General features: G+C 45.6%; 1 protein-coding gene across 1 annotated transcript; it reads right to left on the bottom strand.

The window, feature by feature from the left end:
• Positions 1-315: 315 nt before the first annotated feature.
• On the bottom strand, positions 316-21,277 carry DHRS7C (dehydrogenase/reductase 7C). Its single transcript, XM_037810429.1, has 6 exons — positions 21,124-21,277; positions 12,379-12,491; positions 11,462-11,672; positions 9,568-9,660; positions 1,312-1,467; positions 316-524 (listed from the first exon to the last, which is right to left on the bottom strand). Exons 1-6 carry the CDS (start codon positions 21,275-21,277, stop codon positions 316-318), a joined length of 936 nt encoding a protein of 311 aa, XP_037666357.1.
• Positions 21,278-22,184: the final 907 nt, after the last annotated feature.

Raw genomic sequence — 22,184 nt, 5'->3', positions numbered from 1 at the left:
TGGAGACGGTTTTCCGAGAGCATTTAACAGGCTGACTGCCACTGTGTGAGGAGGCTGAGGCTGCCAAGTTGGCACCTTAGGGAGTCGAGAACCTTCTGGAAGTGTGTCCAGGGAAATACCCAGAGGCCCGGCAGCTTCCAGGCCAGCGTCCAGGCCACTCTTACCTGGGGGTGGACGTTTCCCACCAGATCCAGAACACACGAGACGGGAACGGCTATTGGGGCCCCCAGACTGAAGCACGGAGAGGACAGAAGACCCAACACCGGCCAGGAAAGTCTTTATTCCCCCTGGAATGACCCACGAGGCCTCCTGGAGCTAATTCTCCTCCGGTATGTTGAGTTTCTCCTTCACCCCACAAGCCACCACGGCGAAAAAGAACTCGGGGAAGAAGGTGCGGACGTAGATGGCGGCCTTGGGGATGGGGTTGGCCATGAAGACCTCTTGCTTCTTCCTCTGCACGGTGCGCATCACCTCCTCGGCCACCTCCACCGGGTGTACCCCGTAGACCTGCTTCCTGAAAAAGACTGGGAGACCCCAGGCCGGGGCGGGGGCAGGGTTATGGCCTCGGGGAACAGGCTGGCCAGCACCCTCTGCATGCCCAGGGAGGGAGGACGCGTGTGCCCGAGTCCCCGACCTGCTGTGGACTGGACGTGAGACCCTGGGTGGGAGGAGCTGCCAAAGATATGTGGGAGAGCTTAGAAGAGAAGAAGGGCCCAGGTGAATTAAGGTGGCCCTGTTTACAATCGTCGTGCAGCCGGGCTTGCCAGAGCCTCCCGGAAGCACTTGGGCTGTCCGCCATCTTGGTTCCTCTTGGCTCCCCATTCTAAACCTAGAGCCTTGGGTGGGTGTAGTACGTCTACGTTTAGAGTATTCTAGAATACTGATAATGGTAATGTATACTTGTAGAATACTCTACGTGCTGTTTGCTGTCCCAATCTTTTACAAGCAAGCCATTGTAACCTTCAATCCCCTCAACAAGTTCCTTGAGCTATACTAGCCTCTTTTGCTAAAGGGGAAACTGAGGCTCAGTTACTTGCACAATGTTACAGAGCGAGTGAGTTACTGAGTTCAGTAGGGCCTCAGTCTTTTAGCTTATGTGTTAGGATTCTCTCTACCTGGTGCCCCAGGACTAAAGGTTGGGGTCCCCTCCCTGCTGTGAGCTGGTTGCAGAGGTCCCATCACCCCAAGACTCACACTGCAGGACCCTACCCCCTCCCCCTCTCCCAGGGGCCCAGTGAAACCAGACTGTCCCAGAGGCTCCCTGGGAGCCCTCCTCAGCCCCTGTCCCACAGCTGCCCTCTGAAATCTCACATTTCCAAATGGAGGCGTCCCAGTTTCCCTGCCCCGGATAAACGTGGTGGGAGCAGATGAAGGTCGGGCTCACGGTGCTGACCACGACGCCGTATTCCTCCACCTCCGCCCGGAGGCAGTCAAAGAAGCCCAGGGCAGCGTGCTTGGAGGCAGCATCTGGAAGAGAAACCAGCCAGAGGTTGGTGCACATGGGCCCAGCCCTGCTTCCCCGGGGGGAACATTGGAGACAAGAGCCAACACGCCACATTCCCACAAGATCAAGAAGTGACCTCTGAAGTCCCCTGGCCCTGACACGCACTTTGCAGGTGAGGAAACAGCCAACAGAGCCATAGTGATGCGGTGGAAGGAGGCCAAGCCGGGCTGACTCCAGTTCAGCCAGTTGCCTGCTCTGTGATCTTGGGCAAATCACTTGCCCTCTCTGAGGCTGTTTTCTTATCTTTAAAATGGGGCAATATCTTCCTTGCAAGTTATTGTGACGATAAATGAGAAGAGGTATGTAAAGTGCCTGGCCCAAGCGTGCATTCCCTTTCTTTCCCAGGAAGGCTGATACTTGGGGGACTCATCCCAGGTCCCGGGGCCACCTGGTGGCCATGGCGAGCCAGGTGCCCAAATCTTCCCTTTTGCTTCCTGCCCCCCTTTTCCTCCGAGAAGCTGTCCATGTAATCTCACCAAATTCAACTCAAATCATGGAGGCCATAGGTTGGGTAAATAAGAATAGCTCCAGGAATTCCCCAGAGAGTGGACATTCCCAAAGTTTAGGGAAGTTAGAGCCACCTCTGGAATTAGTGAACCCTGACGTCATAGCTCGTGGGTCTTGTTGGAGTGTGAACGAGGCAGTAGGTGGACATATCGTGTTCTCTACTACCATAAGAGTCTTCATGCCCAGATACTTAGAGTCAGACCCAACTCCCTTCCCAACGACCCCCGAGGTGAGGGAGGGGTAATCACTCCCCTTTCCACGCATTCGCCCCCAGACTGCTCTTTGGAAGCCCTGAGCTGCACCTCACTCTACAGGGTCAGGAATGCAAGTGCTGCAGGCTGTAAGATGGGTCAATGGACAGGCAACGCCAGGAGTTGCTATAATGGTCCAACAAGATATGTGCAAAGCTCATGGCTCAGGGCCTGGGACATGGAAACCCTTTGGGTAAAAGGTCAGTGTTTTCATGTGCACTTGAGTTGTCAGCAGGGTCCCAAATTAAAAATATCTCCAGGGAACACGTGAGTTGGAAAGGAGAGGAGCAGGCCCCAGGCAGATTGTGGTGAATAGGAAAGCACACGTTTGTCCTGCCGATTGTCCCTACTCAGGAAGCTGGGCCCTTGGCACCAGATCTTGTGATTGTTCAGGAGAAGCTGGAGATCCTGCTTTCTATGAAAATGTCCCAATATTTAAATCTTGATGACTAATGATAAAGAAAATATTATTATGTTGGCCAAAGCAAACACAGCTGGAGCCAGCCTCAGCCAGTGGGCCCGCAGGTCTCCCCTTCCTGGTTTATATGATGAATGCATGTGCATCATTTTATTTGAACCCCTTCCCACAACTGTGTGAGACCGATGGCTTCTTAGTTGATACACTGAATAAAGAGAGTCCTGGGAGTGCTAATCTCTACTTTATGAAGAACGAAGAATGAGAAGCTCAGAGAGGGTCTGTGAAAGGTATGAGGTGGCACAGCCAGAGGTGGCTGAGTTTGCATGTGAATCCAAGCCTCCTGACTCCTTTGCCCCCCTCAGCATGCCACTCGTGGTTCATGGTGAACCCTATTTTGCCTGCACATAAAGGGTTACCATAGCCATTAGGGAAATCCACGTGAACACCACAATGAGACACCACTTCACATCCACTAGGATGGCTGCAATAAAAAACACGACAATAACAAGTGTTGGCGAGGATGTGGAGAAATTGGAAGTCTCGTGCATTGCTGGTGGGAATGTAAAATGGTGTGGCTGCCATGGAAACCAGTCTGGCAGATCATCGAATTGTTAAACATAGAGTTATGTATGACACAGCAATTCCATTCTTAGGCATACACCCAAGAGAACTGAAATCATATGTCCAGACTGAAACTTCTGTGTGTATGTTCAAAGCATTAATCAATAGCCAAAAAAGCAGAAACAACCCAAATGCCCACCAACAGATGAATGAATAACGAAATGTGGTGTATCTGTATAATAGAATATTATTCAGCCTTAAAGGAATGAACTTCTGATTCATGCTACAACACGGATGAAACTTGAAAACATCATGCTAAGTTAAAGAATCCAGTCATGAAGGACTGCATAACGTATGAGTCCATTTACATGAAATGTCCAGAATAGGCAAATCTATAGCGACAGAAAGTCGATTAGAGGTTACTTAGGGCTGGGGAGAGTGGGGTTATTGGGGAGTGTGGCTATGGGGTATGGGGTTCCTTTTTGGAGTAATGAAAATGTTCTAAAATTGATTGTGGTGATGGATGCACGACTCTGTGAATATACTGAAAGCCATTGAATTGTACAATTTTAATGGGTGAGTGGTATGGTACATACATTATATCTCAATACAGCTGTTACAAAAAAAGGGAGGGGGTAGGCAGCTTGCTGTGCATTTATCCACCAATTGAGTGACTCCTTCATTCGTTCAACAAGCATGCAAGGGGCACCCGCTCTGGGCTGGGATCTGAGTGAGGAGCTGGGGTTGCAGAAGAAATGTGGCGGAGAAGAAGCAATGCCACCACACTCATGGACAGACACACGGGCAGGTTATTCTCCACGTGGTTGCGGTTGGTGGAGTGAGAAGAGATTGTGTGCCTGATGGAAGGAATCTTGGCATTCCTATTGCCAAAGAGCCTATTTGCTAATGTCCAGTGACAAGGTTTCATGTCACCTCTGCCTGCAACTCCAGCATTCTGGCTTGTTGAAAGAATGAAGTGTTGTTGGGGATTGAATCATGTCCCCTACAAAAGGCATGTTCAGGGTCCCAACCGCTGATTCTGTGGGTATGAATCCATTATTTAAATAGGGGCCTTTTGATGAGGTTACTTCTGTTAAAGCATGGCCCAACTGAATCACGATGGGTCTTAATCTTATTGCCACAGGCCTTATAGAGAAGGCCATAGAGTGAGAAAGCCATGGACAGCAGCCAGAAGCTGGAAGTCAGTGGAACCCAGAACAGAAAGGGGAAGATACTGCCATGTGCATTGCCATGTGATGGAGAAGCCAAGGAACCCAAAGACTGCTGGCCAGTCAGAAGATAACTAACCCCAGAAGAAAGCAAGCCTCCTAGCCTCTGAAACATGAGGTAATAAATGACCATCGTTTAAGCCAAACTTCTGTATGATATCTGTTTTAGCAGCCAGGAAACTAAAGCAAGGGCATAAAGCAAGGAAATAAAAAAGTAGTCCAGTTCCTGAAAATAACATGTATAGAGTTTAAAAGTAGAAGGAATAGTGGTAAGATTCATAAATGAGCTGGGGAAGATAGGAAAGAGGCAAAGACTGCTGGATGTCACCCAAACCCCATCCCCCCGCTTCTCCCTGGGCCCCCAGCAGTTAGGTGAGCTGTTAGCCGAGTTCTCAACAATAGGAAGCGAGCAGAAGGGATGAGTGCTGGTTCAGGATGGGGCTTTAGACACTGGGCCTCCTCGACCTTCTCTTCCTGCTTCTTGCCAGCCGGAACCCAGATGGGGTGGGGACCCAGCTCTGACCAAGTAGAAGATGATGTCAAAGCAGTGGCTTGGTGTGATCCTGGGGCCCCGAATGACCATGTGGAGCGGTGGCCCGCTGACCTGGACCGCTCACATAGAGGTTGTTACATGAAAGAGGAGTAAAGATTCTTAGGCTTAACCTAACTAATGCAAAGGGGAAGAGGAGAGTAAAACACTATTAGGGACTGTGGTGGTTTGGAGCTATATGTACCCCAGAAGCAACGTGTTCTTAAATCTAATCCATTCCTGTGGGTGTGAACCCACCTTTGATGAGGCTACTTTAGTTAAGGTGTATGTGGCTCAGCCCAATTCAGTCCTTTGCAAATGGAATGAATTCAGACATGAGAGAGAGAAAAACACCGGAAGCAAGAGGCTGGATATCAACAGAACCTGTAAGAGAAGGGAAAGACCAAGGAATGCCGTCACGTGCCTGGTATTTGCTTCAACAGCCTGGGAAATTCTAAAATGGGGACAAACCCATTTTTCTTTCATTCTTCCCTTTCTTTCTCCCTCCCACTTTTTAATTCATTAATTACTGACATCCTGTTTTGCTTATGGTGCTGTGGACAATAAATAAATGTATAAGGCTGCTTCCCGCATGAGAACTTCTCTGGGGTTTTTCCAAATGGATTGCATGAATATACACCTATGAACATATACCTCTTGGACTTTTTTTTTTTTATTGTGATTGTTCACATACCATACAATTATCCAAAGATCCAAAGTGCACAATAAGTTGCCCCCGGTACCATCACACAGCTGTGCATCTATCACCACAATAAATTTTTGTTCAAGTTTTAGAACATTTTTATTATTCCAGAAAAGAAAGACAAAAAAAACGAAACTCAAATTCTCCGTACCCCTAACCACCCTCCTCCATTGCTGACTCGTAGTATTGGTATAGTACATTTATTACTATTTATAAAAGAACATTGAAATACTACTAACTGTAGAATATAGTTTGCAATAGGTGTATATATTTTCCTATATGCCCCTCTACTATTAACTTCTAGTTGTAGTGTCATACATTTGTTCTGGTTCATGGAAATGATTTCTAATATTTGTACAGTTAATTACAGACATTGTCCACCACAAGGTTCACTGTTTTATACATTCCCATCTTTTATCCTCCAGCTTTCCTTCTGGTGACATACATGACTCTGAGCTTCCCCTTTCCATCACATTCACGCACTGTTCAGCACTGTTAGTTGTTCTCACAATGTGCCACCGTCACCTCTGCTCATTTCCAAACATTTATGTTCAACCTAGTTGGACATTCTTCTCATACTAAGCAAATGCTCCCCATTCTTTAGCCTTGTTCTATATCTTGGTAACTTATATTTCATGTCTATGAATTTACATATTATAATTAATCCTATCAGTGAGACCCTGCAATATTTGTCCTTATGTGTCTGGCTTATTTCCCTCAGTATATTGCACTCAAGGTTTCATCAACCCATTTTTTTTTTTAGATGGTTTTGTTCACATGCCATACATTCCATCCTAAGTAAACAATCGATGGTTCCCTGTATAGTCACATATTTATGAGTTCACCACCCTCATCACTATCTATATAAGGGCATCTACATTTCTTCCGCAAAGCAGGAGGAAGAGTCAAAGAAGGTAGACAGGCAAAAGAAAAAGAAAAAACAGCAACAAACAAAGAAACAAACAAAAAACACAACATGACAGCTAGGAAGCAGCAAAAGGAAGGATAACTTTAGATCAAAGTAGAATAAAGAGTCAGACAACACCACCAATGCCAAGAGTCTCACACCCCTCCCCTAAGCCCCCTCTTATCTGCATTTACATTGGTATATTGCCTCTGTTACATTAAAGGAAGCATAATACAATGATTCTGTTAATTATAGTCTCCAGTTTCTGTTGATTGTATTTTTCCCCCAATACCTCCCTAGTTTTAACACCTTGCAAGGTTGACATTCATTTGTTCTCCCTCATGAAAAAACATATTTGTACATTTTATCACAACTGTTGAACACTCTAGGTTTCACTGAGTTATGCAGTCCCAGTCTTTATCTTTCCTCTTTCCTTCTGGTGTCCCACATGCTCCTAACCTTCCTCTTTCAACCATAGTCATAGTTATCTTTGTTCAGTGTACTTACCTTGCTGTGCTACCAGCACCCAAAATTGTGTTCCAAACCTCTCATTCCTGTCTTTTCCTATCAGTCTGTAGTGCTCCCTTTAGTATTTCCTTTAGAGGAGGTATCTTGTTCACAAACTCTCCCATTGTCTGTTTGTCAGAGAATATTTTGAACTCTCCGTTATATTTGAAGGATAGTTTTGCCAGATATAGGATTCATGGTTGGTGGTTTTTCTCTTTCAGTATCTTAAATATATCACACTACTTCCTTCTTGCTTCCATGGTTTCTGCTGAGAAATCCACACATAGTCTTATTGAGCTTCCTTTGTATGTGATGGATTGCTTTTCTCTTGCTGCTGTCAGGATTCTCTCTTTGTCTTTGACATTTGATAATCTCATTATTAAGTGTCTTGGCATAGGCCTATTTAGATCTATTCTGTTTGGAGTATGCTGCGCTTCTTGGATCTGTAATTTTATATCTTTCATAAGAAATGGGAAATTTTCATTATTTCCTCTATTATTGCTTCTGCCCCTTTCCCTTTCTCTTCTCCTTCTGGGACACCAATGATATGCACATTTCTGTATTTCATTTGTCCTTAAGTTCCCGGAGATGTTGCTCATATTTTTTCATTCTTTGCTCTATCTGTTCTTTTGTGTGTAGGCTTTCAGGTGCCTTGTTCTCTAGTTCCTGAGTGTTTTCTTCTGCCTCTTGTGATCTGCTGTTGTATGTTTCCATTGTGTCTTTCGTCTCTTGTGTTGTGCCTTTCGTTTCCATACATTCTGCAGTTGTTTTTTCAAACTTTCGATTTCTGCCTTATGTATGACCAGTGTTTTCTCTATAACCTTTATCTCTTTTGCCATATCTTCTCTAAACTTTTTGAATTGATTTAGTTGTTTAAATTCCTGCATCTCAGTTGAAGTGTAAGTTCGTTCCTTTGACTGGGCCATAACTTCATTTTTCTCAGTGTAGGTTATAGCTTTCTGTTGTCTAGACATCTGACCTCCTTGGCCACCCCAATCAGGTTTTCCCAGATGAGAACAGGCTCAGGTCACAGAAGGAGGAAATAGTCAGTATCCAGTTTCCCTGATGGTGTGTCTTAGAGGATTGACATACCCTGTGCTTTTCTGCCCAGCAGGTGGCACCTGTCAGCCTATCAATCCAGACTGGTGTAAGGAGGTGTGACCTGTGGCTGTTTTCCCCCAGGCTCTGGGGTCTGGTTCTGAATGGAAGGCAGGTAGTAGAGCTGGGCCCCACCTCTTTCCTCTTGGGAAGATAGACCCCCTAGGGAGAGGTCATTGGCATAAAAATAGATTCTTTGTTTCTCTGACTCTGCTATTTCCACCCTTGTCTGCATCAGAGTGCTGTGAGTTTAAAACAGCTGAGGCTTTCTCTACTGCAGAGCACTGCGAGCTGAAAATGGTGAGGCTTTCTCCACTTGAGCCGCCTGGTTGAGAGAGAAAGAAAGGGACAGAAAGTCCCCTTTCAGGGTCAGTCTACAGCCACCAGATTCACCCATTGGCCAGAGATAGCACCCGATCCTTTGGGCTCCCTGTCCTGAGACAGATACGTGCCCTGACTCTCCAAGGTCAGTCATCACCAAAAGCCTCTGTCTGCTTGTTGGGGATTCATAGTTTGTATTGAGCGGTTAACATTAATACCCCAGTTGGAGCTGGGCTGAGGTATATTCGCTTGCTTGGAGAGTGCTGCTCTCTATCACACTGAGGCTCTGCAGTTCAGGCTGCCGTGGGGGAGGGGGCTCTTGGTTTGGGTCCACAGTTTTTACTTACAGATTCTATGCTGCAATCTCAGGCATTTCTCCCATTTCAGATTGTTGCACGATGTGTGGACAGTAGCGGTCATCTCCTAGCAGTTATTCCAGATCTTTTACTGATTGTTCCTCATTTTTTATTAGTTGTTTTGGGGGGACTAACTAACTTCCACTCCTCTCTATGCCACCGTCTTCTCGCTCATTCTCTCTTTGGACTTTTTAAAGGACTCACTTTCAGAGTCGCCCCTTCCTTGGAATTCTGCCCCTTTCCTCCCTCCTCCCTCCCTCCCTCCCTCCCTTCCTTCCTTCCTCAGAACCCCTCCATCCCTCTCCCTATTTTATCCCATATTTTCTTTCCCAGTTGTCATCTTTCCTGTCCTTCAGGGATGTCTTCGTGGAGGAAGGGGTACTGGATCTGCTTCCATTGCACCCTTGTCAGGAGTGTGACCATCTGGCATTGACCCAGCTCATATCCTGACCACCTGGGAGATGACAAGCTTTTGTGGGAGAGGTACCTTATTTTTTATGTCTCTGTGTCTCCCCTAGTGCCCTACATGCTGTAGGTGCTTGAAAAATTGGAATAGACGAGATGAAAGGAAAACCAGCAGACTGCCTCTGCTCTGGAGCCCCTCAGCCTCCATGTAAATACATGCCCAGCCCTAGACAGAACAGCTGAAGAAGACAGTTTTGTCTTAGCAACTTACAAGCCGTACGGAACGGGATTCCAAACTTCCCTTGGATGTTATTCACTAATACAATCTGGCCTGTTCTCCGGGAGATCATGTTGGGAAGCAGGGCTGGAAAACACAGGACAAGGAGTCACTGTTACAAATCCGAGACTGGGGCAGGCAGCAGCAGGCAGACCCTTCCCCACCCTCCACCCCCATCGCAAATGGATCCTGGACCTCACTGGTAATTAGATCGCAGCAGGACAGAGTTGGAAAGTACTCTGGCAGACAGTTTGGTGTTTCCAAAGAAAGTGCTGGCATCAGCTGCTGCATTGCTGGATGATTTTAAATGACCCACCAATGTGAAATTAAGCATCACTGATTTCAACAGTGAGAAAAGTATGTATTTCTTTTTTGATTCTCCTATTTCCTTAAGAAGACAGTCTTATTTTGGTTCTAATGTTAATATCATTCTTACACATGCTAATCTTTTTACAAAGACCTCAGCTGTGCGCCATCTCAGTCTATCTTGGGAGAACTTTGTTTTACTTTTAGGTTGCCTTCTATTTATTGAGAGTGAAAGGAGTTTATAATTTATGGTGGTATTATAAATATTTCCTTCTAAATTGAAAACTGAGGAAACTTGGAGAAAAATACTAAGTACAGACAGAATGGGGATATGGCAAAAATGAAAAGATGGTACTCAAAGACTCAACTTTCACAATAATTGATTAAATCCAGCCCCTTTGTGTAGAGATGGGTAAATTGAGGCCCAGAGCTAATGACTAGACACAGGCCGCATAAGTTAGAGGCCCAACTAGGAAAGAGAAACCAAGCCTAGGCTTCTCCACTCCGTGTTTTGCATTCCTCACTTTGACAGGTTGATGAGATGACACAGTTGCCCATTGCTTGGTAGGTGCCAATCTGCTAGGAGCTGACTGAGCTGAGGTGGACAATAATCTTTGGGGCAACATTTCAGGGTCTCTGGGAAGTTGTCTTTCTGCCCCGAATGCTTTCCCTTCATCTGTCACAGTAGTCAGAATTCCACTGGTAGAAGCTCCCGGCATGGGACCACTCTCAGCTGTAGAGTAGGAGACCCTGCTTTCCCCCCAACACCTAAGACTGTGCCTTCTCAGCCTCTGTCTTGGGCACCCCACCCCTCCATGCTTGCATTCTCCCTCTTGAGTTCTGTGTTGATAAAATGGTATTCTTTATTTGGGGGTGGGAGTGGGAGGATGCTTCAAGTCTTGGTTCTAATCCATGATTATCTCTAGCTCCAGGGTCCCAGGCTTCAGATCTATGTGTGAACTTGCCCATGAGAAACTCTACCCGGGTGCCCCTTGGCATCTCAAACTCAACAGGTGCATGCAGAAACCACCATTTCACCCTTCCAAGGGACGCATCCTCCTGACTTCTGTCCCTGTGAAAGGGTTGACAGCATATTGTGTCTCTTGTGGTTTAGGGATAAATTATTTTTCTTCTTCATTTCTGAGGACAGAATCTCTACCTTTGCTCATCATCCTGAAGAGCAACCATCTCCTCATGGTCAGGAGCAGACCAACTGCAAGGTTGATATATCAAAATATAGGCAAAGGATGCAGACAATAGTCCGGAGGTGCCAAATGGGATTGGAGAGGGGACCACGGATATGAGAAAGAAGAGAGGGTAAAGGACAGGGCCTGGGTGGGAGGGCAGGTTCAAAGAGAGGGAGGTTAGAATATACCAGTAAGATACTTTCAAAATCTCCTTCCATCAACATTTACAGTCATTACAGTCAGAACTCTGAAAGATTTCACCAAATAAATAGGGAATTTTATGAGGGGAGCCCAAGAGTTTCACACAGAATTGAATGATCACCTGGCTTTGTAACAAGAGCCCTCCTTAGAAGCTGGTGGCCCAGAAACCCAGGGAAATGTCAAACTCACGAGACCTTTGGTCAGCGTGATGGGTCCAAAGTAATTGACATCCATGATCTTTTTGTCAAGCTCCAGAGAAATCTTATGGGCAGGTCCTTTGACCTTCATGCTGGCGTTGTTGATGAGGATGTCCACACAGCCGTAGCAGGCCAGGACCTCTTTTGCCGCATCCTGGACACAGCTGATGTCCGAGAGGTCCAAGAGGACCAGCTTCGGGGTAAATGTCTGTTGAATCAATGAGAGAGTCAAGGTGTGGGAACAGACCCCCTGTCCAAGACCTGAGGCCCCACAATCTAATAGCCACCAACCCTATTTGAAATTCAGAGCTCATGGAGGGACCATAAATAAGTGAAGAGGAAAAAGCAGAAATGACTCAGGTTGGGGAGAAGATTCATGGAGAATCCATTCTTGGGGACTAGTGCAACAACATCAACAAACCCCAAACATGAAAATGTAGCCATAAGTCTAAACTTAGGGCAAAAGTGTCAGAACTGATAAATCCAATGACCATCACTCTTCACGGTTGTCCCCTTTGGAGACCATACACTTATTCCAGCAGTGATGTCATTACTTAAAACATTTCTGAGCTCTGGTTTTTGTAAATTGCTTTCCAAACAGACTTACAGGCCATAAGAAAATCCACCACAGTAATTTGCAGCCACGTGTTGTTTTTGGACAAACTGGGTTGGGGAAGGTCAGTGGATAGAGAACAGATCCTTGGCAAAGGTGAGTGGCCAAAATGAGTGACCCTTTCTGACCGGCAGACATGCTTGTACCAAGATCACTGGGACCATTGGCTTATATTCCACCGAGCACTCTCCAAATTTCACCCCGCTGAAGGAACCCACAGAGCCAAAAAATTGGTCCTTAACAATCAATGAGGGCGAAGGGTACCCAGGAGTCACCCAAGCCAACTGTCAGAAAACCTTACCTTGCTGGGGTCAGCCACACTGATCAAGGCGTCATAGAGGCTCTCCAGCCTCTCCCAGTTCTTTCCGCACAGCACAAGCCTGGCTCCGCCAGAGTGAAACACTCGTGCACACTCTGTGAGGAAGCAGGAAAGAGGACAGGGGCACTGTGTGGATGGAGTTGCTGATGGTAAGTCTCCTCTCTTACAAATCCAAGAATTCAAAGAATTCAAAAGCTTGGGGCCATAAAGTCCTTTAGAGGTTATTTCATTCAACCCCCTCCAGCACTGGAGTTTTTTCTAGTCTCCAACCTCAGCTTGGTTGCTTCCTAGGATGGGGAGCTCACAGTTGGATGAGACAGAACCTTCTGTCATCAGATAGTTCTAATTATGATAACATTCCTACTTATACTTGACAGAAGGATCACCCTGTCCACAATCCGAAATATATCTAAATCTAAAGATACTAGAAACAGCCACCATGTCTTTTCAGAGTAAATGTCACTGGTTTCCCCCACATTCTCTCTGTGGTTAGATACCCCAGCCAGGGATCTTTCTATCAAAAAAGTAAACATGTTTTCTGCCTAATGAATTTTATTCTGAACTAATTACTGACTGGTCCAACTCAGGACTTTCTCAGCTGGGCAGTGGCTGGTCAACACACAGCATTCTTGTCCAGCAATAACATAAGATGCTTAAAAACAGTAAAAGCTAATGTATTTTGAGAGTTTGCTTGTTCTAGGAACTGCAAAAGAATTTCAATATATGAGCTCATTTATTTTTTCCAACAACTCTATGAGGTCATTTCTTAGGTTGGGTTCCCTGGAAGCAGAGCCGAGATAGGGACTCAGGTGACCAGGATTTACCAAGGAGAGTGCATGAGAAACAACCTGTCAGGGAGTGGGGGAAGGAGGCAGGGCAGGGAAAGATGCCAGGCAAGAATGTGGTCTCAGGTAAAATCTAGCCTTGGCTTAGTCCAAGGAGCGTTCCGGAACCACAGAGCTGTCCCATCCGGAGGTGGGGAGACCAGCCTTTTGGACATCTGTATCCATCAGTCACTGATCGTGGGCTGCCCCCTCCCAGGGCAGGTGGACAGGGTGCGTAACGCTTGGGCAAAGCGACGTCCACTGGGAGAGGGCAGGTCTCTGGGGAAGGGGCAGCTGGAAGGCATTAGCAGTCCGTGCTCAATAGCACCTGGAGAAAGGGTAACTGGGCAGGTTACTGGGGCACTGTCAGCACCTGTGACAGGTGGGCACCTATTATTGCCTCATTTTACACCAGGAGGCGGTGGCCCCAGGCTGACCAGAGATACCGAAGGATAGCTGAGCCTCACAGAGCCCCCCTGGAGCCTGGGTGCTGTGAGTGCAAAGGCACCAAGTGAGTTTAGGGTTGTGTGATTTTCCCCTTCAGGGCTCAGTGGCCTTGGGTGAAGAGGAGAGAAGGAACCAGTGGGACAGGAAGTTGGGTGGCGTTTGTTAACTGGGCCTCATGGGCAGGGAAATTGTGGCAGAGGAGAGAGGAAGTTGAGGGACTGGACCATGTAGTCAAAGCCAGCTGAGGGGAGAAGTAAAGGCAGGAGGGACTGAGAGAGAAGAGGAAAAGTAGAGGATCTAGGGACAGGAGGTCTCAGAGAGATCTAAAAACAGGTGTGGTATAGGTGGAAGGAGGGCAGCTTGGTCTGTTCCACTGACTGAGGGAAACCGACTTAAGAACTGTTGGCAGTGTCACCTTGAATTGTTAAGACCAGAACAAATGGGAGATTGCTCGAAGTGCAGATTTTTTTTTTTTTAAATTCAGTTTTATTGAAATATATTCACATACCATACAACCATCCATGGTGTACAATCAACTGTTCACAGTACGATCACACAGTTATGCATTCATCACCACAATCCATTTCCAAACACCTTCCTCACATCAGAAAGAATCAGAATAAGAACAAAAAATAAAAGTAAAAAAAGAGAACACCCAAACCATCCCCCCCATCCCACCCTATTTGTCATTTAGTTTTTGTCCCCACTCTTCTACTCATCCATCCACACAGTAGACAAAGGGAATGTGATCCACAAGGCCTTCAAAATCACTGTCACCCCTTGTAATCTACATTATTATACAATCAACTTCAGGAGTCCAGACTACTGGGTTGGAGTTTGGTAGTTTCAGGTGTTTATCGAAGTGCAGATATTTTATTGAAAAAAAGGGTTGTCCGTGATGATTCTGGATGGGAAAATTCATTAAAGATGTTAATTTATCTCCATTTAATTTCATGTAGTAAGTCAAGAGCCTAATAGCTCTTGGAAGGTGATGGAAAGATTCTAAACTGTATTTGGAATAATTTACAAACTTTATGTGGAATAATATACAAGCAGAAAAGCAAAGAACATCTTGAGAAACAATAATAGGGATGTACTAAATTTATCAGTTATCAAATATATTACAAATCTATAGAAATTAGAGCATTAGTACTTCAAGTATAGATAGAAACACTGATAAAATGGAGCCAAGTGTTGATAAGAATGTAGTATATGATAAAGTTAGCATGTTGAGTCAATGAAAAAAGTACATATTATTTAAAGAGTGGTATTTGGACTGCTGTATAATTATGTAATGGGGGAAAGCTAGATGTATTATACCAAAATGTGTTAGTTAAATGCAAAAACGGGATCATAAAAGAACTGGAATAAAATAGAGATGAATATATAACCTTGCATTGGGGAAAGATCTTTAAAGCATGGCGTCGAAGGAAAAAATCATAAACGATTTATGGTTTTTACCTTTAAAAAAACCTTCCTGATAGGAAAAACCATAAATAATATTAACAGCAGGATGAACAGAGAAAACACATTTATAACCTACATGGCAGGAAAGAGTTAATTCACTTGAGATATAAAAACACTCTTACAAATCAATTTTTAAAAAGATCCTAATAAAGAAATTAGCTAAGGACATGAATAAGTGATTTATAAAGGAAGTACAAAGAGCCAGTATACAGAATATAATAGTTCAATGGCAATAATAAAGAAATATAGATTACAACATGACACTCATTTTAATATAACAAATAATGGAAGTCAAAAACGCTAATACTCTGTTGTTAAGATTATGAGAAAAGGGGGATTATCATACATTCACTGCTGGTGGTAGTATGAATTGAGTTTTAGTTTCAGAGGAAGAAATGGACAGTATCTTTGAAACTAGTGTGGCCTTTGACCAAGTAATTTCATTTATGGACATTAATCTAAGGAGATAATTAAGAATGTCTGCATAGACATAGCTATAATCTTGTTTATCTTGGTACCATTTATAATGGTAAAAACTTGGAGGTAATTGTAAATGTCCAATATAGTAGGAGATTGGTTAAGTAAATTATGCTGTATCTATACATAGAATATTTGAAGCCCTTAAAAATGATGTTGCAGAAATGGATGATATGGAAAGAAGTTCATGATTTAGCAAGTGTCAATAAAAAAGACAAAAATACGTAAAACAGTATGTCTAATATGTCATAAATTGGATTTTGTGTGTATGTGTATAATAGAATATTAAATTTTGTATGTCTGTACATAATGGGATACTAAATCAGAAGTTTGACTAAGACACCAAATCAAATAGACATGAAATTCCAAAGTTAAGTGCCAGTCCAAGATGAAGATTGTCAAAGGAAATAACCCAACCCCTGTTTCATGAAGCTAAATTCTGTTTACCCCCAAAGAGGACATAACTGGATCAAGAAAGATGAGAGAGGGAGGAGACTTTGGAGGACATTTCTTTGGAGAGAACTGTTTTGTGAGTCCTCACCCACGGGTCAGGGGTGGAGGGTGCTCGAGCCTGGAAAGAGGGTGTCAGTGGGGCCATTTGAACAACATCACCTGAATTCTCTATTGCTGGCAGCCCAGAAAAGGTGTCTGAGTCACACCTGGGAAATCTAATGGGCTAGTGCCTGGGGCTGGCCAACTGCCCTGGGGGCAGAGGAGAGGGGGAGTGGGGGTGCTGCGAGGGGGTTGGTCTGCACACCCAAAGAATTCACCACCATTTCTGGTAGACCAGAAGTAGGCCATGTGAGGCAGACAGAGAAAAGAAAGAGGAGAGAGACGGCTGGGAGCTCTTTTGAATTCTGCCCAAGAGAACTCTGGTAGATTGAATCTTGTATCCAACCAAAGACATATTCTTAATCTGAGTTCCTGTGGGTGTGAACCCATTTGTAAATAGGACCCTTTGAACGTGTGGGCTCATTTGTGAGTATGACCCAGCTGAATCAGAGTAGACCTCGGCCCGTTTTATTGGAGGCCTTATAAAGAGAAGTCGAAGAAAGCCACAGCAGGAGATCAAGGACATCACCAGGTGATCGGAGGCAGAGATGCAAGCCAAAGAACCCCAAGGATGGCGGCAAGCACAGCCTTGCGATGCCTTGGTTTGGACCTCTAGCCTCAGAAACAGTAAGATAATAAATGCTTGTTGATTATGCCAACCTGTTGTGTGGTGTTTGTCATAGCAGTCCTGGCAAACTAAGACAGACTCCAAAAGAGAGCACCCACATGGAGCAGACTGCTCCAAAACAGTGGTTGTGTGGGGATTGAGTAGCTGGGGGGAATAGCCACATTGCCCACTTCTCAGAACATGCAGGTGAAGTTCCCAAGGGGAGCACTGAAGGACCCATGACAGTGCCCCCAAGAGAGAGTCAGACTTAGTTTTAAACAAGTGACAGGCCCTCGGAGCTTGAAATATCAGTCAGATAGGATTTTCCTGCTCTCCCAGGGGGCTCAGAGACAGCCGAAGCTGGCCTGCCGCTCGCCATAGGAGTAGAGAAGTGGAAAGGAACAGAAATTGATATGTTTATTAATATAACGGACTGGCCATTCCAGTTTCTGAATCAATGCCGTGTTTTGGGGCTTAGGATGACCAAAGGGTTTTGTAAACTCCGACAAAATTGGAGTTTGTTGATTCGGAACAAAGTTTGTTTCTGATCCATAACTCCAATGCAGAGAAGTCATGAGGCAACCTCATTTTTTATCGAGGGGCAGAGGAAGGAGTTTCTCCTCTGAATTGATTTGAAAGAGGCAGAGGTGGCTTCTCACTACAGCCCTTGATTTGTGTTTGCTCAGTGACTAGTCATACATTTGAGCAGCTGAAAGAGAATGAAGTGTTTGCAAAGCTAATCCATGATGAATGAGTTTCTAGGTGTGTTTTATGTTCTTTTTACTTAAAACATTCTTTTTAATATATATGGCTTTTATGATAAGGGCCTTCATTAAAAGAAACCTCATTTGAGAGGAAAGCAGCCTCACCTTTCAGAGTTGCAGGTGTAATTCTGTGTGGCACTAGCAGCCACGCTAGGAGTGGGACAGGCATGATGGTCGTGTCTTCCAAATCAGAGAAGTGAGGTGTGGTGAGTTTAAATGATTTGAGCAGAGGCCCGCAGCTGAGAAGTGGTGCAGCCGGGACTTGAACCCAGGGAGCTGGCATCCAGGTCAGGGTGCCTCATTCTGCACTGGGCTGCCTCCTGTTTGATCCCCCACTGCTGAGAGGGAGCCTGTTGGGGGCGTGTTGCCGACTCATACTCTCCCACCATCTTGAGACGATGGCACATATTTGCAAGCTGGGCCCTGGCGTGGGTGGGGGAACGTGTGTCAAAGAACCAGACCAAACCCTGGTCTTGACCCCCTTGGGAGAGGCAGCCAGCGAGTTCCCCTCACTCCAGTTCCCCTCTTTTCAGCTAACACCTTGCCTTTCCCAGGTGGCCAGGCAGGCTGGAGGCTAGTGGCAGGCTCGTGGCCTCCATATAAGCCAGAGTCACTGCTCCAAAATGGGTCATTTCTGCTGAAGCAGACCTTAGATATGCCCACAGACTCTTATTTTTATTTTTTAACAGCTTAGCTCAGCATTATCTTGTGTCAAGCATGTTGACACCAGGCTTTTTCTTTTTCCATCCAATAAACATAAATGGAGCCTTTTTCCCCCATATTTCATCAAATCTAAGATGCTACTAATTATAAGATGCTTCTTGACTTCAGAGATATTAAAATGCAAAAGGATGGTGTGGGGGGCTTGTAAGATGCTGTTTATTGGATGGCAATTCATCCCAATTTCTGAAAAGCTTAAAGGTGAAAACCTGTGCATCTTAGAAGCAGTGAAACGCATGCAGGGCTGACTTCCGGATGATATTTCCTGGAGTGGCTCAGGTCCAACAATTAAATATTCCAGTTGTCACTCTTGCCGTAGCCACACTGAGCTCAAGATAACACAATTTCCAATGGATGAATTGTGTAGGTTTGGGAAAAGGTTAAATGTCCTGATCTTTGTGTATTGATTTGTTTGGTTTCTTTCTTAGTCTCCTTGGGTACCAGGGGTCTGCTGTGCCCATCTGCCACTCAGTGCCCTTTTCTTTTTCTTGTTTTGGTCCCAAGAAAAGGAGCAGAGAGAACCTGGAATCACTGTGACCAGTGGCGTAGCTGAGCTAGGCATTTATTTAAGGCCACACTCGCCCAGCCTCTCAAGTTACTTCTAAATACTTGGACTTGTTTTTTCTGCTTTGCATTTTTTTCCCAGGGTGGGTCAAGAGGATACAGTTTTTTTCTTAAAAGTAAAATACAAAACAAAAGCACGGACAGTAGTTCTCACAGAGCCTAGCCCATATTCACCTGAAAATGCCATTTTGCTCCCAAGTTTCCTGGGTAACTGATTTGTGCAATGTGTGACTAGAACCTAATGAGATTTTTTTTTTAAATGCATGGACCTACTGAAACAAATATACATCTCTCAGCAATTGATAGAACTACTAGTCATAGATATACTAGACAAGGATATAAAATAACTGAACAACCTCATCAACCAAAAGGATCTGAGTGACATTTGTGAGACACTCCACCCACAACAGAATGCACATTTTTTCCAGCACTCATGCGATGTTCACCAAGAGAGACCGTATCCCGGGCCGTAAAACAAACCTTGACACATTTAAAAGTATTGAAGTCTTACAGATTTCATATTAGACCATATTAGAATTGAATTAGAAATCAATGAAACAAATATACAAGAACATACATAACCCAATGAGGGCCTTCCCTTGTCACAGGGTCACTTTCAGAGGCTAGTCATTAAATAAATGTGCTTTTTTAAATTGAGTTCCTGAGCTGCGTGCTGGGGTTACCAAGCAAACCAAAATGCAGGCTCCACCATCAGGGACCTTGTGTCTGGTGGACCAGCTGGGAGACACTCAGAATACAGAGCAGCGGGAGAAGGGTGTGGATGGTGTTTGAAACACGAGGCCAGCTCTGCCACCACCCAAGGGGGAGGAGAATTCAAGGTGAGCTGAGGCTCATGATGAAGCTCACACTGCTGGTGCACATTGGCAACCAGGCCTGATGCAAGATGGTCATGTTGCATTTGGGGAACAAGGTTTTCCCGAAGACTTTGACTCAATGCCTTTAGGTAGGCGTCTCCCCTCCAATTCCCCAGGGTGACCGTGCTGCCTATTGTCTTGGATCTGGTCTGATTGACAAAATTGCATGTCCTGGCTTGACTTGTAGCAGTTTGAGTTTGCATCCTCCTCCCCCACCCCTTTTGAAGGCTGATTCTAATGCTGCTGGATGTCCTCTTTGGGGGTTGCCTCTGGAATCCATTGAGGAGCCACACAGAGAACTTATCTATCTGCCTTACACTTTGTTCTTATTGTTTTTATCTTACACGGTTAACCCAAGTTGATCCACCATTGAAATCAAACTCCTCCTTGAAGAATGCAGATTGGCTCCCATTGGGAATGCCTGAGAGAATGAGCCCACACTTTGAGGACACGGCCCAGTTGGGAAGCAGATGTTCCCACGGGGGCAGCACTGCGAGGGTAAGTCCCCGGGCACAGCTCTGGGGGGCAGTGTTCACCCAGCACTCAACACAGGGGTCTCAGTAAATGCTGTCCAGTGACCTCATGAATGTTTGTGCTCTGGGTTTGAGTAAAACCAACAAAACAAGAGCAAAAATTGCCCCCAGGTGATATAACGTAAGGGGTTGCACTACCATTGTTTGGAATGTTAGTCAGAACCTCCCAAGCCTGAGGACGTGTCCTACCCCCCATCTCTCGGATGCCATCCACGGACACTCTCCAAGACCATCCAATTTAGGGGTTGCAAAGGCAAATGACTTCAGGGCCAGGAGGCGATGTGGTTGAGAGAAGCAGGCAAGTGTGACATGGCTGGGATTAGTGGGTGCGTGGCACTCTGGAACGTGCGTGTTCTGCCTAAAATCGTTCCTCAGCATCATTGCTAACACTTGAGTGTTCCCACTATAGTGCCAGGGACTGTTCTAAGAGCCCCCCATCTATTAATTCATTTATTCCTCACAGCAAATATGATGAAGTAGAGATGATTATTGTCACCTCTTTACGGATGAGAAAACCAAGGCAGAGAAGTGAAGTCACGTGCCCAAATCACCCAGCTAGTAAGCAGTGGAGCCCAGAATTGAACCCAGCTTCCAGGAATGGACTTGTAACCATTACGCTGCCCCAGCTAAGGTTTTACAAAACTTCTGGAAACCCCATGAAGGCAAAACAATTCACATCTGCAGACCAATTTTTTCTCATAGGCTGAGTTTGCAGTCTCAGATAGCCCAGTCCCCTCATCTGCCAGCTGAGGAAGCTGCAGAACCTGCCGGTTAATGGCAAAAGCTGGGAGACAACACGGGACTGACCCCCACCTAGCAGGCTTGCCCACGTGCCACCCAGAAGCCTCTCTTCCTGCAGGGCAGAGATGGGCACGGGCAGGAGAGAAGCCAGCTTACCCTTGCCCAGTCCCGAGATGGCATCGGTGATAACGACCACTTTGTTCTGCACGGCTGACTTCGACCACAGCCTGGACACCTCCTGGTAAATGAAGAGGAGGCCACTGATGCCCAGAAGCAGCAGAGGCAGCATAAGCACGGCCATGACTCCCATCTTGTTCTGGGCAAAGAAAGGTAAAAAAAGAATTGGTTTTGCGGAGACCCTGCTCACTACAGCTTGGGCAGGGGGAAGCCCAAGGCTGCCTGAGTTCCTTCCCTCGTGCACCCAGCCCCGGGTTGTCCTCTCCAGGGAGCCTGGCTCTGTGTAAGCTTCCAAGCTGAACACCCAGTGAGCCTGCTGATCACCCCAAATGTCCAGAGACTGGGAAATTACTCACCGTGTCTCCGAAAACAAAACCAAATCCAGGGGGACTACCCTCCCCAAAGGTTAATAAATTCAATTAAAATGGGTCTGCATCTTTGGAAGGAAATCCATGTGTTAAGGCCACTTGCTTGGGCTCTAGTGGCTATTTATAACTCTCAGTTCCACTAAAGGACTTTTCAGGGTAAATATAGCGTCAATTCTGATATCCAGGGACACATGCTGGCTGGCTCTGATTTCAGAGCTCTTGCCAGGGCCTTAAAGCTCTTCTGGCTTGTCTGACTGTTAGAACCGTCCTCTGTAGCTTGCAGCTGAGAATGGGGGCTCAGGACTTGGGGATTTCAGCACAAACCTCCCTGACCTGTCACACTCCTCTCGGGTAACTTCCAGGTGGCTCAGATTAGCATGGCAGTGGGCCATTCAGCTGTCCCTTTCCAGGTGGGGAAGAAACACACAGAAAAGCTGTTAAACGGAATGAAGTCTGTTGCAGAATGTACTGCTTGAAGGTATCACATGGACTATTGAAAAGAACCCCATCTTGGGAGTGTTTTGCATTAGCCAAGTTATCTCAGCTCTCCTAAGCTTCCTCATCTGTAAAATGGGCATAACAGTCTTATCTGGCAGGGCTGTTTGGAGGACAAAATAATACACTGCGTATCATTAACTTAGCATAGACTCTGGCCGCGAGAAGAAAACTACT

This window comes from Choloepus didactylus, chromosome 18 (genome assembly GCF_015220235.1).
Source record: "Choloepus didactylus isolate mChoDid1 chromosome 18, mChoDid1.pri, whole genome shotgun sequence".
NCBI lineage: Eukaryota > Metazoa > Chordata > Mammalia > Pilosa > Megalonychidae > Choloepus > Choloepus didactylus.
This window is presented reverse-complemented; position numbering and strand designations above follow the sequence as displayed.